The sequence below is a fragment of the Lampetra planeri genome, unplaced genomic scaffold (assembly GCF_965212315.1).
Source record: "Lampetra planeri unplaced genomic scaffold, kcLamPlan1.2.h2 scaffold_636, whole genome shotgun sequence".
Lineage (NCBI taxonomy): Eukaryota > Metazoa > Chordata > Hyperoartia > Petromyzontiformes > Petromyzontidae > Lampetra > Lampetra planeri.
This window is the reverse complement of record NW_027615459.1, coordinates 24785-42373: the sequence shown is the minus strand read 5'-3', so window position 1 is coordinate 42373 and position 17589 is coordinate 24785. Positions and strand designations below refer to the sequence as shown.

The following is a 17589-nucleotide window of genomic DNA, read 5'->3' as shown; positions in this document are numbered from 1 at the left end:
TCTTTTTTGATGGCTTCATGGCTTCAAATGCTTGTTCATACATTGATGCACACCACGCCAACCATCCTTTACAACTAAAAATAGAAATGTTTAATGGAGCGTCAACAGTCTTTTTTTCTATTTATCCCTCCAAAACAAAGCAAGATGGTGGATCCAGTGCACCTGGCTGTAACTATATATTATATTTGTTGGTAAAAGGCCACTTGTGCTCTTTTCAAAGACCCTGAATGTTTTTCAGTTTCCTTCATCCAAAAACAGCTGGAGAATCGAGGGTGTCACACTGTACACATTATAAAGCCTATTGAGGCAAAGTGATTTTGGGCTATATAAAATACAACTAAATTGACATGATGACAGGTACACAACTTAGTAAAAATCTTTCAAAATGTGGTGGGAAAGCACTAGCCTCAAGTGACATCTATAGTTCCTTATTTCCTTATGTGAGGAGAAAACAGATGAACATTTATCAATCACAGGACCTGGACTTGGTAAATGCTTCCATTTCTACACACATTGTGTTGTACATACATTTCCATAACTCATCTGGCAAACAGGAAGGAATCACAGACCGGATTCGATGCATGTTGACCCAAAACAGCTCCAACCCCATTATGGAGTGATAAATGACCCTCTAAGTCAGGGAGTCTTTGGACCATAGTAAACGGGAAGAGCAGGATGAACTGGGAATGATTAGAGTCGCAAAGTTCTGCTCAAGGGACAAATTAGCGAAACAGTGCAGCATAGATTAGAACACTGGGAAGATGTCAGTGGAGGAGGAAGTTGGGAAAGTAAAACTGGCAGGCTGAGAGATTAGGAAATAGAGGGAGAGAAAGCCCACTGCACTGACAACCACAGGGACCCTTGTGTTGACATGGAGACCAATGCTGAGGGCCTCCCCCTGCTAGTGACGGGGTCTCTGGGAACTTACAGTATACATATATAAAATGTATTGTGCTCCTTTGTTTGGTTGGCCTGGAATGACACAGGAATCTATTTTTGCATGTATGAACACAGATGTATGTCCTGTCAGTATTATCAAAGGATTGTTTCCATTTATTTCCTAAACAAATGCAGATGTGTGTTGTGGTTGGCTTTCGATTTTAGAATCGTGCACTTTTATTGTATCTCTTTGTGTTTGAGAAAGGTCTCTTTGTTGGAGTCGTACATGAAAGATGGAGAAGCATAACACCAGATGCACGCACACACACACAAACACACACACACACACACACACACACACACACACACACACACACACACACACACATGCATGTGTGTACACATGTGGGTCTGCCACGTCGGAGGACGAAAAGCTGCCAAACACAGCCAACCGCTAAGAGCAGATACTGTATTAATCAGTGAAATCTGCCAGAGATACAACACTTGATATGGAAGAGAACAGATGCTACATATAAATTCTATTGGCTTTGAACATCACTCTTCCAATGAAAGTCTGAATTTTAAACATTTTATTTCAAAAGTACACAAACAGGACCAATATCGTTCAATAAGGCAAAGCTCAAACATCAACAACCATTCATGTCAGAAGACTTAAAATCTCTTAGTCACATTTTATGGGTACCACTTGCAAATCATACATTAAACTTTTTTTGTCATATTTAGATACCAGAAACTTCTTTTTTTCCATAAAGAAAGGCAGGATAATAAGACAAACATTTCATTACAACCCCAGCCACAAGTCTTCATCATCACTATTATTATTTTCTTCTGAATCATAATTGTCCATGAAAAGTCAGAAAGGGCCAGAGGAAAGTGCACCTGACTTTCTCCATATGAGTGATATGAGGCTCTAAGTCCAGCTACAGACCCGAGTTCTTTGCTGCTACCTGAAAGGACTGAGCATAGTGAAGTGAGTGTCAACGGACCACTCAGTTCTGAAGTTACTAAGTGCGTTTAACAGTGTAACTATGGCCACAATGTTGAACCTTCTCAAAAGATTATTGTGCATGTGATATTGCTGAAGCACCTTGTTGATCACTAAATAACAGCTATAATAGCAATCCATCATCAATCCTCTCAGATACAAGTGTGTAGCAAGGAGGTACCTGGACGGCTAGTGGCTTTGTAGTTGGTGAGATGAAATTGGGCACAGTTTTATGAGGGGCAGGAGTGGATTTTTTTTGTTGTTGTTGCGATTTTTCTGCATGTGGAGACAACTTTTTTGAGAAATGTTCTGGATGGAGCTGTGGTCACCTAGGGAGCAAAGCCAGGAGGATGCAGAGCAGTGTCGCAGTGACAGATGGGGTGAGACTCCCAGCTCTTCCACACTCCATTGAGTTCTCCTGGAGACAGAATCAGGCAAGACACAAAGAGGTGGAACAGATATGGAATATTTTAAGAGAGAGCAAATGTATAATCAGCTGAAGTTAAACTATGAGGACAAGTTTGTGTGTGTCTGTGGGGCAAATACCTCTGGGTGAAATGGATGACAGGTGTCTGGACGCCTCCTGTCCTTCTGCATTTTCAGCCTCTCACACTTGAGAGATTCATTATGTGCAGATATTATTAGGGAAATAACACACAACGTCGCATATACATATACAGCATAAACGTCCATTTGAGAAGTGAGGAGACTTAATGGCAATTAGTATCTCATCATACATGCAAAGTGAAACATACTGTAGGGATGGGGTGTGTGTGTTTTTGTCGTTTCATCCACAGAAAGAAAGAGACTCATCCAAAGCCCAATAAAATGTTCTGTGCTATTCCAGTCCAGGTTACACAGACACGCACACTGAATATAATTATTCTAACTCTGAAGGTGATGACGTGAAAGAAAATACACATCACACTACAGCTATAATTGGATATCAATATTTGTGTCAGGAAAAGCTATCTATAACACATATGTGTTGGGTTTAAAAAAAAAATGAAATGACACATTTCTATATTCATGTGTTCATTATTTACCTTCCTTTTCTTGCAACACTATTTTGTTTTAAAATACAAATTCCTCCTGGTACCATTTCCTCCCATCCACTAAACAGACCCTGGTATTTTCTGTGTCTGCCTTTAACCTGCAGTCTTGTAAAGGATATACATGATTTCGATGGGGTCCATTGTGATTGGCTCAAACATGCTGCAGTCACACTTACTGTCCACCACCACCATGAAGAGATTACTGCTGGGGATCTGCTGGATCACGAAGGACCTGTCAATCCAAGCAGCAAGAAGCAACAAAAAGTTACGAAAAGAAGGAGGAATGAGCGTTGGAGAAAGTTGACGGGCGGGTAGACATGGGAATGATGTAAGTTTCCATGTGTGGCAAAGGATTTGTGTTACAAATGTTCACATTGTGAGACGCGGCGAGAAGACTGGACACATATCAAGACAATGACTTGTGTCACCGCCAGCTGTCAATAAATATGCAGAGACAGACGGGCATCAACTATAAACACATACTTCTCTAACTCTCTCCATCCCCTTCACCTCCTCAACCTCCCTGTTCCTTTTGTCTTTGGTATATCCTATCCAAGGCGAGCACCAATGAAGTGTTTCCTAATGTAAAACACTCCAAAGGGAGATAAATGGGAAACACACTTCTGCGCTCACGGTTTTCTGTGTCTTCGTTTGACCAGTCAAAGAGATCAGGCCTCGTCTCGCCCTCCTTGCCAGTGATTTATGGCCAAAGATACGATTTATGAAGAAGGGTTGGACATAAAGATGATTTCTTAAGTCCCCATCCTTTTCTTTATCTTTTTTTTCCCTTTATCCCTCTTCTTCATCTCCTGCCTCAACCGACTTTTCACTGTGAAGCATTTATCAGATGTGTATGAGAAAATGCATGTGTGACTGCCTTAACACACACACAAAAATAAACACACAGAGAGGGACAACAGGAACTAGACAGCGACAAATAACCAAAGTCCTGGTAGGTCGTACAGGGGAACAAGGACTGTTTTCATATATACTAAATTAATACCAATTTCATCTGACCACCAACAGCCTATAATTATGGAATAGCACCAACCCATTGCAAACTAACATTATCTCACCGACCAAGCCCGACCGAGCCATTGCAGTATCGTCCAAGCCAGTGCTCATTAGGGAGAATTAGGTTCTGCTGATGTTCATTAATCCGTGCTCAGCTCTGCACAATGCCAGGCCGGTCCAGCACAGCATGCTGACAAAAAACAGAGCGAGTGCTCTTGGAGAAAAGACTTAAACACATCCTGACTGCACAGCTGCTGGCCTTGAACATACCCAGTGCTGGGAAAGAGCTAAAACACTGCATATGAAGGAACAGACACACACATATTTGGATGTGTACAGATACAAACAGCCTGACATGGACTCACAAACACACATCATCTCCCACAGCCATGTTAGCTTGTGATTCTTTCCTGAAGAGAAAGACAACCAAGCATGATCCTCTTGGAAATGTTGACCCTTACAGTGATTTACAGAGAGAGATAGAGGCTGCTGACGGAAAAATGAGTTGGATCATTGTCTCCAGCTAATGTTTTATAGGAGAAAACATATGCAAAGACGCAGTGGCAAAAGACATATTACACAAACTGTAAAAGAAGCTCATCTAAATGATCACAGCTTATCAACACATTTTCATCTTTCCACTTTCTGCTGCTTTGAAGCTCATTTCAGGGCTGAGAGCAATGATAAAGTGATAATACTTATGATAGCGTTTATCTAAACTCAATTAATTTTGCATGCTTTGCTTTTTATGTTTCTGCGCCTTTGTTGGCAGAAACCCCCTGTGCTTTTGCTGTTTGGGTCTTGTAGATATTTTTATATTTTCCAATGATTTAATCATTGCATAACACTTCTGTAAATGCGTTAATATGTCATCATATTTGAAATAATATGACTGTGTATAATTATGGTGTTTAATTTCACAATTACTGATTTAATAATGCTGAAACAGCTCCAGTAAATTCTCAATAGACAGTATGCCAAGTTTTCAGAGTGATGTAGTCATTTCTATTTCTTTTTCTGTTATTACCTTTGGTGCACCAGGACTTTCTGGTAAACACATCATTCTTATATTAAGTAGTTATATTTTGGTTGGGATGATCATATGAGCTGTTTTATACTGTTTTTATTATACTATACTTACACTACACTATGCTACCATCTTGGTTCATGGTAATTTTAGCAGAATGAAATGATACTTCTAGAATGAAGGTAAATTAAATTTAAAAATCTATACAAATATTGCAGATTAAAATTGGGAATTTAGTAGAGAAACCTTTGACAGTGCAGCTTCAAAATTTTAATTAGACATTAAATCAATACGCAACAATACGCCTGACGCCATTATCAGGACTATTGTGGCTGAGGAAAAAGAGGAGCAGGAATCTCTAATAGATAAAAGTGTGTCTACATGTCAGACTTCAGTGCTGAAGCTGTAGCTCATTGCAACTTTGAACCTCGTTCCTTTGGGCACGTGGCTCGTCTGGGATTGTCAGTGGAAAGAGAGAAAGCATATGGAGCAGAGGATATATGGTTATGAATATTGTTGCTAATAGTCCCCTTGAAGACATTTGAAGACAGTAGAAAAATGACACACTGTCCAAAATCTCTTATTACAGTCAAGAGAAGCTGGCAATGTACTAACAGAGGTTAAATCATCCCACTTCAGATGTCATACATTAGATCACACAGTTTCTTGCGCTGTCACTCGCTCATCAATCAGTAAATAAGCCAATACGAGCAAATACACATACTGTCACCACACAGACAGTCAAAACAGAGTTAAAAGAAGTTTAACGAGCAAAAACTTATGGTATATTTCCTACAGCATAAAGTACACACATGTGTCCCATTGAAAATGAAAATAAGAGAAAGGCCTCAGTCAGCCTGTAACATGAAACAGATGTTTATCACTGAGATCCTCTATTGCTAATATGAACTATAGAGAATAAAACTGATATAACCAAAATTAAAAGCATTTTACTTTGTTAATTTCAAAACTACTTATGTGGCGGTGGGAGGTTAATGAGCCCTGCCTGCTCAACCATGTTCTGGTGGCACTGCTGGCAATAAGATGGACCAAACGGACCTGTCGTGTGTGCAGGATTAGCATAGTGGTGTCAGGATAATGTGTGTGTGTGTGTGTGTGTGTGTGTGTGGCTGTGTGTGTGTGTCTGTGTGCGCGCGTGCTTAAACCTGGCATGCAGGGCAGTGGTTATTGACCTTTTGAGGGCTGTACTGGCAGCAGACACACGAGGAAAACATGGACGCACACGCACATGTGCATGTGCATGCACACACGCGTACACACACATACATAGCATGTTTCCATTATTACAGAGGACATTACATTTACTTATAATAATTTCCTGGAGACTTACCTTACTCACAAAGCCCCTTACCTTAATCTTATATTTTACAGTTGCTTTTTTTTGTTCCCAAGAGGGAGATAGTCAAAAAAATACAAAAAACAGGTAAGGCACACACACACACACAAACATATACATGCACACATCTGAGCGTCCCTGGCAGTTCCACAGCTGGGAGCAATGAAGGGCCCATTGGAGGGATCTAGAGAACACCCCACAATTGCCTGACAGAAAAGCCCAAATTGTTAATGGGGACCACACTCATTTTCCCATTTTTAAAGGAAGCCTTTTTTTCCACCTCTCCCTGTCATCTCTAAAAGCCTCGTATTTCAAACTGCCAGAGGAGTGAGCGTGTGTCTGTGTGACGATGGATCGCCTGGATAAAAGTGTTTTTAACAGACAACCAATTATTTAAATGTATTTGTCATTACCGTGGAATGATGACGAGCATACTTTATACAGATGACAGATGTGTAGCGTGTTTCATGAAGCCTGCTGATCCCACCATGGTTCCATTCTACAGAGATTTCTAGCATGTTACTGTTGCTACTGTGTTGATAACTCGTACTTGATGCAGCCATCGCAGTCGATGTTTCCTGTGTTTTCCTTGATGGTTCTCTCGGAGACGAACGCTGGGTACTCTGTGTCACATGGCACCTGCATGGTACGACCGATCCTCTGAGCTGGACGGAGGAGAGGAGAGAAGGAAGGAAAAGGCAGAAGATGAAAGACAGACAGAAAGAGAGAATCTGAGTGGGAGCTGCTGAGCGTTTCCTGGAACTGTCCATTTCAAAGTCAAACATATTCAAAATAGTTGTGCAAATAGATTGCGTGCGAGCAGTTAAACACACCACATCCTTGCAAATAAACAAGTATGAAAGAAAACAGAATTTCTGTGACATTAGTGATATTTCCAGTGTAAATATGGACCAGGCACGCACATATTATTACTTGAACTATTCTGCCACCCAGAGGTTTGAAACAATACTACACAGAGGGAACTGGTGGGAACATCAGGCAGTTTGTATGTGGGTCACAATGTTTAAAGTGATCTTATTAAAACAGAGACTAATATAATCCTCATTGGCATATTAACCATAACCATGAGACGATGTTTCATTTTATCAGCACTGCTTTACACATTTTTACACAACTTTCTGAAGCATTATGTGATCTGAATGGTTTAATTACTGTGTGTACGGCGTTATTGTGAGAAAATGTGCGTGTACAGCTTATATTAGCTGTATACACCACACACATAGAAACATGTGGGATTAGTTCAGCTTGCTAGGCTGTGTAGACATTGTAACGGGTTGCTGCATCAGTGTTTTGAGCCGCGTGTCACAGGCCTGTGTCACTATTGTACAAAGATATAGAAAATGTTGCTAAGACCTGAGGCCAGCCAGCTGTGAAATTGTCTTGACTGCCTGGTGAGCTGCAACACTCAGCTTGACTTCATTCGGGATAAGTGTGCAAGGAAAGCGCTTTACAGATTCTCTCTTTGTTGTTCTTTCTTATTCTCCCCTCTCTCTCATTAACATTTTCATATTAGTTTTGGTAAGAAATTAATGCAACAATATGACGCTGCTTAGAGAAGCTTTACTTTAGACAGGAGCCAACGCTCCCTCAAGCATTAGGCATTAGAATGTTTTTTCAAACTTTATACAATGAATATGTTTGAGCACGCATAGAAGAAAATAAGTACGAAAAGAGGGGAAATGCCAGAGGAGGGGAACGTGGAGTGAAATATCAAAAAGGGTCATTTTTCTTTCTAAGGTTACAAAGTCGATATTAGTTCCCAGTGCTACCAATGTGACACACATCATTACAGATCATGAAACCATTTACTGAAACCTGCTATGGACACACAAATATATAGAAATTATGTGTGTGGACACAGACACACCCTCTCTAACACCGGGGTCGTCTGAGGTAACCTCATGTTCGGCACTTTTGGGGTTTGGATTGTGCCTCTTTATTCTGTTTTTCCAGTGGTCACCCTGACTCATAAGAGGCAGCGGAGGGGGAATGGTGAAGAAAACAGGAGGTCAGTACTGAGGACACTGGTTGTTTGTTCTGACATTTGAGGGGTCAGGGACTACTTAGATTATTAAATATAAAAAGAGAATTCATTTTAAAGAGGTTATCTCGAATAAGAAATATATGCCCATTACTTATTTATTTTTCTCTTTTGGAATGTTGCATTTATGCTTTCTTATTTAAAAAATCTTGATGTTATCTGATAATTTATCTGAAATACCAGTTTTTAGGGGTATTTTTGCATATTTTATACCTGTTGTTATTTGATACTTAGTTGTACATATTTTTAAGATATATTTTTCATTAAAACAATAAAGACTAATCGGAAAGTACAGCTTAATAAAAGATTATGTACAAAAAAATCCATCACGAATATTCCCACTGATTAATTATACACCAAATAGTAATTATAATAAACCCCACAACAACAACAACACACTTCGGTGTTTTACCTTTAGCTGTGAGGTCAGACTGCCACCAGCTGTACAAGTTGAACTCGACCAAGAAGCTACGTACATGGAAGAAATTCACAATATGAGCACAATGTGAAGGCTTGTTGGGTTTTTCTGCAGTAAGGATTAAAATGACAATTTGTGTGAATGACAAATAATAAGTGCACAGTTATGAATCTCAGCCTCAAATCTTTTACCTCAGTGTTTGACCCCCCCTGACTCCCTCAAGGTTGATCTTAAATTTGCTGTGTAAATACATCCTTCACTGACACACTGTGAGTGTGACCCACTGCTCACCTTTTGTAATTGAATGAATCATCTTAGTGTGTTATTGAACTTAATAGAGCCAAGTCATGTCATTACAGTGAAAGTACAGAGGATTGACATTTCTTAATGACTGGACTTAGGATAATGACAATTTCACAGTATGTTCCTGTGGTAACATGCCTGTGTTAAGGTTACATACATTTATTTTAAATTAAGGTCCATTCGTGTGGGCTGTAGACCTTCTTTGTCCTCTCATCTTTTCCAGTGCACTGTAGGCGTGCATAGCAATTTGCATAATATACATGTCTATATAAATTTAACATGGAATTTTCTTCTCCCATGATGCAGTTTGGCTAGAAAAGACCACCCAGGAAGTCTGTAATAGAAGCATGGCATCACAGAAATACAGGAAACATCAGGTATCCATTACCACTCATGTCCACTGATGATCCTGTCAACATACAGGCAGGGGCCACACAAACAAATATACAGTTGATGCACACAAACATACACAGCTGATGTGAGCTGAAAGTGGGGTGCCCACATGAGTCCTAAAAGAAGACAAGACATTTACACACACACACACACACACACACACAGAAGCCTTACATGACAAGCTCTGTGAGGATCCACTTCACAGCTGAGAAGAAAGCAAAGTACGGCTGAGAGGAAAGAGGAAAAAAACTTTGATGAAGCATCAGTTCCACATGAGCTTCATTCACAATATAATCTGGGCATAACATCAAATCATGAGCAACGTGAGTTTTTGAAAAAACTGTCATACTCACATCCAGCAGTGTATGTCCACTGCCACTACTCTCTGAATAGACCCAACAGAGCGCCTGGTAGTCATACAGAGTGACCCTAAGTCCAGAGAAACACAGCGAGGAAAAGACAAATACAAAGGCTTTTGTCAGGAACGTTTAGCCTCGATAAAGTAATAATGGTTTTGATTCACACATTTTCTCCAACATTACATGCCTGAGGGGCCTCATGGAAAGCATTGAGGACGGGAGGAAATCCCACCTCTGCTATAAGTGCTGCTTTACCTTTGGACAATATATTGGATGAATGTGGCAAGAATGGGGATAGGAAAGCAACTGAAAGCCGAGAGCTTCCCGAGAGGTTCCTCGAAGCGATGTGTGTGTGTGTGTGTGTGTGTGTGTGTGTGTGTGTGTGTGTGTGTGTGTATGATTTGGGGATATTGGGGGGGATATCGGAGGATTTAAGGGCCTAGCAGACCCTGAGGGTGTGAGGTCTGGATCTGTCTGGGTGAGGTTATTGAAAGGGTGTCTAACTTAAACCGACACACTTCTGCACACACATACACATACACATTGGACACAGACACCTATGAATACTCCCATGAATATTTCTTAGGTACATGTATGTTAATTCAAAGCAGTACAAAACAAGAGCCCTGTCATTATTTCCTTCTCTCCTGAGTGTTATAATTTTCATTCTTTTATCCGTTGGAGAAACGAGAGGTGTTGATTTACTACAATGGCAATTGGTGTGTGTGTGTGTGTGTGTGTGTGTGTGTGTGTGTCTGTAATTTGTAGTGAACAAATGTTTTACTGAGATGTCCTGTCAACTCCAAGTAAAGTTACAAGTCAATGACAGGAAATCAAACACAAGTTGCAAATCTTTTCTGATTGCTTTGGTTTGACTAAGGTTAAATTTGTAACTCAAGTCTTGCTTTAGTCCAGGTCAGGTGACACACCTCAGCCAATCACTGATAGCTTTTTTCTAATTTTAAATACATTACAAACTCTGACACTTAAGATACTTTGAAACCACAAACAGAACACTTCTTCAGCCGTATGAAAGTAGTTAGAATAAAATGATGATATGATGTCTGGCCCTGTGACGACCATTTCACCATAGCATGCTGGAAAGCAGTGAAAGCCCAACTCCACTGGTTGACCGCGTCAGTTCTTCAGATGTGGGACATATGAAACATTTTGCTACGCTGCAATTTTAAATCGAAATACTTAGCCATGATACTTATTAAGGTTAAAAACTTTATTTTCATTGGAGGGGATCTTTGACAATACTTTGTTTGCAAATGAGTGACATCTGCGTGATGTCTGAGGAGGCCCGGTCTATCCGCAGCCCTGGGCGATGCTCAAACCTCCGTCACAATACGCAGACATCTCCCACACACCACCAGGAACCAATTAGCAGTAAGCCAGGCTAGATAATGGTGTTAGCAGTAAAAATATACCAATATAATGTGTGCAGATGAACATGTCTTTCATTTTTTGTAGCAGTTATATTACTTGCATGTAAAAAAAAAAAAGATAATTAATTGATATTGACAGAAAATCAAGTTCATACTTTCTCATCTATGGTCTTGATGCTGACAGCTTGTGTGGACATCAACTGGAGGATGTTTAATAATCAAACTCAACGTTATTCATCAACTTAGCATATTAATGGCGTACAGATGGCCCTGGGTGAATACAGATTGCACTGGATTCATTAGCCTTAAGATCTATAAGCTCTATTACTCATCCTTTTAATACTTTACAGACATAAGCTGTATTATTCATTCATCACACGTCATCCCCAATATTAAACAAGCCGTCGCCACCCGACGTTTAATGGAACAACTTATAGGCCTCTGTTGTCATGGGACTATAAAACCTCTTTCTGTCAGCTTTTCAAGTTCATCCCTTCGACAAACAGGCGTGGTTGTCTACTGGTGTGACGATTTGTCACCAACGATTTTTATAGAATGAGCCAGCATGGCAAGAATCTCCTCACCCACGTCACAAGGGCAGAACTGACCACTGGGCACAGTCCTGCCACAGCCCTGAAAATGTGGTTAACGTCAGTCTAACTTTATGCTTAATGAAGGTGGAAGTTATGGACTGAGACTGGACTTTTATACTCTCCGTGAACCAACAATATGTCTCTGTATGCTTCTCTGCATGTCTTCTCCGAACTGGATCGATTTCCAACTTAATTGCAGAAAGTCGGCACTCACTGCTTTCGGCATTTTGAGGGAAAATTGTTCTAAAACAAGCCATATAATGTGTGTTCCTGTGATTTCAAGTCTCTCCCAGTTCCTTCATTTCAGAAAAAGATTTGCTGTAATCCCCTAACGCAGAACTCTGCTGAAGGCTTGGAGTTCAGAGCTTAATAGCTCAACATGATTGGCCAAGTTAGGAGCTGTCAGCGCGATTGGAGACATGCTCTCACTCTGTGCCTAATGTTATGCACATAGATTTACACAGACACATAAACATACCCTCATACATACACCAGGGCACACGCACACAGGCAAGTTGAAATGCTTACCTCTTGAAAGAGCCCATCTGCAGGAGCTTACTCATCACAGCTCCCTCCACTTCTCCGAAAAAATTCCCTGTCTGAGAAAGAAAAGAACGAGATTAGTGTGTCTAAAATAAAACTAGTCATAATAAACTGTGACTAACCTCCTGGAAAGTATAATGCTGGACTCTGGCAGGTGTAAAAGTTCAGTCTGTCTCTTTCCTGGGAGAAACCAGCGAGTCCAAAGCATGCCAACAACATGCTTTTTACAGTTGCTAAAGGATTTTGACCATGATTTCCCCTCATGCAGGAAACTTGATGATTGTTCTACATATACATAACATGGTAACATTTCCTAAGGGAAACAGCTTCTTATAGTCTGCAACTAGGACAATAATTTCTTTTTGGAATGTACAGTATCTGAGCAGAACAACACATCATGCAGCCGTGGACATCCTGTTTGTGAAACCTGCTGTTATCTGTCATATTTGTTCAATTGTGATTTAATGTTTGTATAAAAATACCTACTTACCTTTACCTTTACAATCATACAGCTAACTACATTAATATCCATTATTGCAATATTATTTCTGCTCTGTTGTTTGTTACTAATTGGACATTGACTTCAATAAACAACATTATAACAATTACAACAACATTAGTGAGGCACACAAGAAATATTATTATATATAAATATTATATAATATAAATATCATTATATAATAAGGTCTAAAGGTCTACCTTATTTTTTGTAATACACATGAAAAATATGAAAAATTACAAGTCGGATTATTTATCAAAGATTTGTGGTAATTTTTGTCATTCGCCACCAAACAATGTAAAGAATTAGAGACTTTGTTGGTGATAGTGGGAAGCAAAGTTTTGCAACATTCTGTGTTTTCGTTTATCTAAAACGTCTGGGATAAACGAATAAAACAATAAAGCCTGGGATTTGTGCTTTACAAAGTCAATGAATGTCTTTTCCAGCCACTCTGCTAATTATCGATTATTCCTTTGTAGCCTTCAGTCACATACACCACCAAACTACAAACTACTACAAACTACTAAAATAGAACAGAACTTTGGACAGGTCATTTGGAATAACTTCTAGGAGGAATTCAACTCAGCTGGCCTTTTGAATTACATCCCAGAAATAAGACCGCTAAAGAGTGAAAGTGTCCTGAAATGAGACAGCCTGCCAGATCACCAACTAGACCCCAAACCACCTCCTCAAGATCTGTAACACATTAAAAACATTTTGACACATCCCACTCATGTTACCTTGTTAGTCACTGACATTTCCACTGCACAATAACAATGAGCTGAAACAAGTTGACAAGCGGAACCCTGGATGCCCTGTCACCTCCAAATTAAAATAAAATGAAGTAGAGACGGTGAGAGACATTAAAAGTACATGTAGGCGAAGGACAGTGACAGCCAGCGGAATGGCTTCTTGAGCCAAAGCTTGAGTGACAGTTAAGCACAGTGTATACGCTATGAGCCAGCACCATGTCTCCTACAGTAGACAACACTCACAATATTGTATTTGACATATCAAGAAATAATACCTAATAGACAAAGAAATGGAAGGAGGTAAACATACTTCATAAAAGACTAACATAACCAGCACATATACTGTTTCTATTCTCAATCAGCGTGATACATCCTTCATTGATGGAAGCACATTCATAAACATAATTGGCATTCAAATATATTATGTGAACCAATAACGTATGTGTGGATGTCTCACCAGAGTATAGTCCTCTGCAACCAGAATGAAGCCGTTATTGTCGATGAGGTAGCAGTTAATGTTCTGTTGGAGTGGGTCGGGGGGGGTAAAGCTTACTTAAGAACATTTGACAGAAATGTGAAGGATTGATGAAGAAGCACAAAGCTCACATACCTCATCATCACAGCTTATGGAGCATTTTCCATCTAGAGCAGTGCACTGAAAGATATATGTATATACATATGTATATAAAAGTTTGTATCTGCATAGTAAACCTGAGTGTCACACCAATTATTGATGACGTGTAGTTGAGAACACAACAGCTTTTATTTCATTTTTTTATTTCATTCAATAAAACAGACTGACCTTTACATGTGAAACAAGATAACAGCGACTGTGGTTTCTCAGATTATGAAATAGTTATAGCTGTCATTTGTCAAAACAACACCAAATTATAAAAAAGGAAACACTTTCTGTCATTCAAAATGTTTCTCCTCAACATTTTAATAACTTTTGTTTTCTAAAATGTTGACAAGTCACTGTTATGAAGGTTTAGCCTTACATATTTATATATTTGCCATTTGTTTAGTAATTACCTATTATTGTGTTAAATTATAGGCACTGGCATATGTTATTATCGTGCTCAATTATATTACACAACACACTGCATGGGTGACTTTGAATTTTTTAATGTGTATACCTGTCTGCTGGCTGTCCAGAATTTCCTCTGGAAGAACTCCAGTTTCATCTGGATACCCACAGCTGAAATACAGAAAACCAGTAATGATCAGTTCCAACAGCAAATGTTGCCCACTTCTCCCGCGTGGTGCCTCTCAACATATTTTGGTCCCAATCGTCTTTTTTACTGTTACTCGTTACCTCTGCCAAGGATGTTTTGTTTTCATCTGTGGTCTGTTGGCAAAATAATATAAGTAATGGACAGATTTCAATGAAATTTTCAGGATATGCTATTAATGGGAGAAGTAACAGATAAAAAATGAAATATTTTGGTATATATAACAGTGGTCAGCACATTTGTCTGTTACCAAAAGGTTGGGGGGTTGAATCAACCCGGAGGGAGGTTTGTTGTTTTTTTTAGCTATTTGAAAAAATTTGGTTTGGACTATTGAAATGAAAAATGAAGAACAAAAAGGAATAAAAATGTGCTCAGAGTGCATGATTTGTGTAATAACGTTGCTAATGATTTTTTAAATAAGTATTTGACTATTAGTGGCATCCAAATTGTTTCGAATGCCAAAGGTATGTTGATGATCAATGAACCACGACCCGTAACTGGAGGAAGCGGGAGATGATGAATGAATGAATGAATGAATAAAATGAATGTAGGACTACCGGTATAACATTTGGTGGAAATCATGATATCGGTGGAAATGAGCTGCTTGGCAGAGGTCTGCACTGTCCAAGTGCTTTTCTAGTTTCACAATGTAATTAAATAACTGCAAAGTAGCACTGACATCTTTAATAGCTTCATTTTTGGCAAGAATTAATGCTGGACGTTTAACTGTAACACACTGTCTGCAGCAGCAAGCCACATACAACATTTTCCACCAACCGCCACTTCAAAAGTGGCAGTTACTGTATATTCAGCATCATATAGGGTCAGTCTATATATGGCAGGTTTATTGTGCGTGTTGGTGTGTGTAAATGTAATACTTTACTATGCATATGTGCATGATTGCTGCTAACCACACTCAAAATGCAGTTTCACACCAGACGTACTTGCTGTGCCCACATGAAATCCATCCCTTTTCTCCATCTGCCTCCCTGTTGTTATCCCTACAGGCATTCCCAGAGTTACAGTACTATATAGAGCTACTCTCATTTCCATAATCCACATCCCAGCAGGACGTGAAATGCAAAGATCTGACCAGAATTCCATTCGTGGAAAATAAATAAATAAATACATCTTTGACTTGTTTTTTTAGTCAACTGAGGAAAGACTGACACTTTTGCCACAGGCTTTATGTTCACCCTCCTCTGTTCTTCCTCCTCTCCTCGCACAGAAGGAACCCTACTGTTTTAGGGGTCTGAAGTCTTTCTTTGGGCAAAATTCAGAACCTCATCCAAATGCAGAGCAGCTCAGGCAGTAAATTACAAGGAGGGGAATATTTTTGGATGAATGTTAAAACTGCAGCTACTTTTCAGTCCTGGTAGATGTGGTGACACCTGTAGTTATTTGTGCTTTTAAAACAAAAAAAAAAAAAGATATGTCTGTGAAGGTTGACTTGACTGACTTTTTGACTGAATGACTTTTTCCATCATTCAGTGAGGAGGCGCGTTCTGATTTTATGCTGCACACAGTCTCCAGAAAAAGCTGAAGCTGCAGCCAGATACCTGCAGTTCTTCATCTCACAGCTCAGTATGGCTGCTCTGTCTTTCTGCGTTACTCACTGCAATATTTCAGTCATTTTATGTCAAGAAAAAAAAATACAGATAATCGTGGCTTCTTTTGTGATATACTTTTTTTCTATGAACACATTAGAGTAAAGGTATTGTATTAAGATAAGTTACACACTGTCAGGCTACAGTGGGTTAGGGTTAGTAATTTAGTAAAGCATTAGACTAACAATGTGTTACCTCAAGATAAACTTATTTAATAATCTTGAAGAAGATTAGTTTGAGTTGAAAAGTCTTTGAATCTTCTGGATTGGTTTCATATTTTCAAATTTAATCCTGTTCCCAGTCCCCGCCCTTGGTTTTTCTCACTTTTGCTTGCTCAACAAAAATATTTTAATGACAGGCGCAAATTCAGAGTTTGTGTTTACTCAGCCAAACAGCACTGTACTAGGTCAGATACTCCGCGATGAATTGCTGCTGTTTAATTTCAAGTGTGTCTGTAGTTCCAACAAAGTGAAAGGTTTTCTTTCTGGCGGTTTACATGTAATGTTTCAAAGTCATATTTCCTGTTTTCTTTCAGAGAATATTATGAACGCTGATCAGTTGAATTTTTGGTCTTGTGTATTTAGATTTTGTAACTTTTCTTTGATGTTTACATTGTTTGATGTTTGACTATTAAATCTGTGTTGCATGCCTACTCAGAAATATAAAAAACAGACTGTCCTTGGATTTTGACACATTATACACATTATTTAAGATGACCGCACCAGAAAAAAACATGAGTGAGAATCCCTAACTGTGGGATGTTTACCCTTCCATATACTGGCTGTGTAGATCTTTATCCTCTGACAGTGCTCATGTCATATTCCATATTCAATACAGGGCAGTGATGTATCCCATCACTGGCAAACATGATACACAGGACACATACCTGTTAGTACAGACCAAACCATTAAATATGATCCATTTATGTCAAGTATTCATTGTCTTTGATATCAGGCAGAATCATCTGCATATAATCTTATAGGTGAATAATGCAAAAGATGATTTCAAATAGTCTATTAAATTAATGCATTTGTTTTTTTATACATTAAGGAATGTGGTTGTACTGCGTTACTAAAAACTAAACAAAACAAAAAAAACA

General features: G+C 39.1%; 1 protein-coding gene across 1 annotated transcript in view; it reads right to left on the bottom strand.

The window, feature by feature from the left end:
* Nucleotides 1-2210: 2210 nt before the first annotated feature.
* LOC144741648 (voltage-dependent calcium channel subunit alpha-2/delta-3-like) overlaps nt 2211-17589 on the bottom strand; it is a gene marked incomplete at its 5' end in the record, with an annotated part of 38935 nt that continues 23556 nt past the window's right edge. Inside the window, 11 exons of the mRNA XM_078624151.1 lie at nt 2211-2303; nt 2432-2514; nt 3060-3172; nt 6889-7003; nt 8813-8868; nt 9689-9741; nt 9868-9943; nt 12386-12456; nt 14109-14171; nt 14262-14306; nt 14788-14849. Coding sequence (XP_078480277.1) covers nt 2211-2303; nt 2432-2514; nt 3060-3172; nt 6889-7003; nt 8813-8868; nt 9689-9741; nt 9868-9943; nt 12386-12456; nt 14109-14171; nt 14262-14306; nt 14788-14849 — 830 coding nt within the window. The remainder of the gene's footprint in view (nt 2304-2431; nt 2515-3059; nt 3173-6888; nt 7004-8812; nt 8869-9688; nt 9742-9867; nt 9944-12385; nt 12457-14108; nt 14172-14261; nt 14307-14787; nt 14850-17589) is intronic.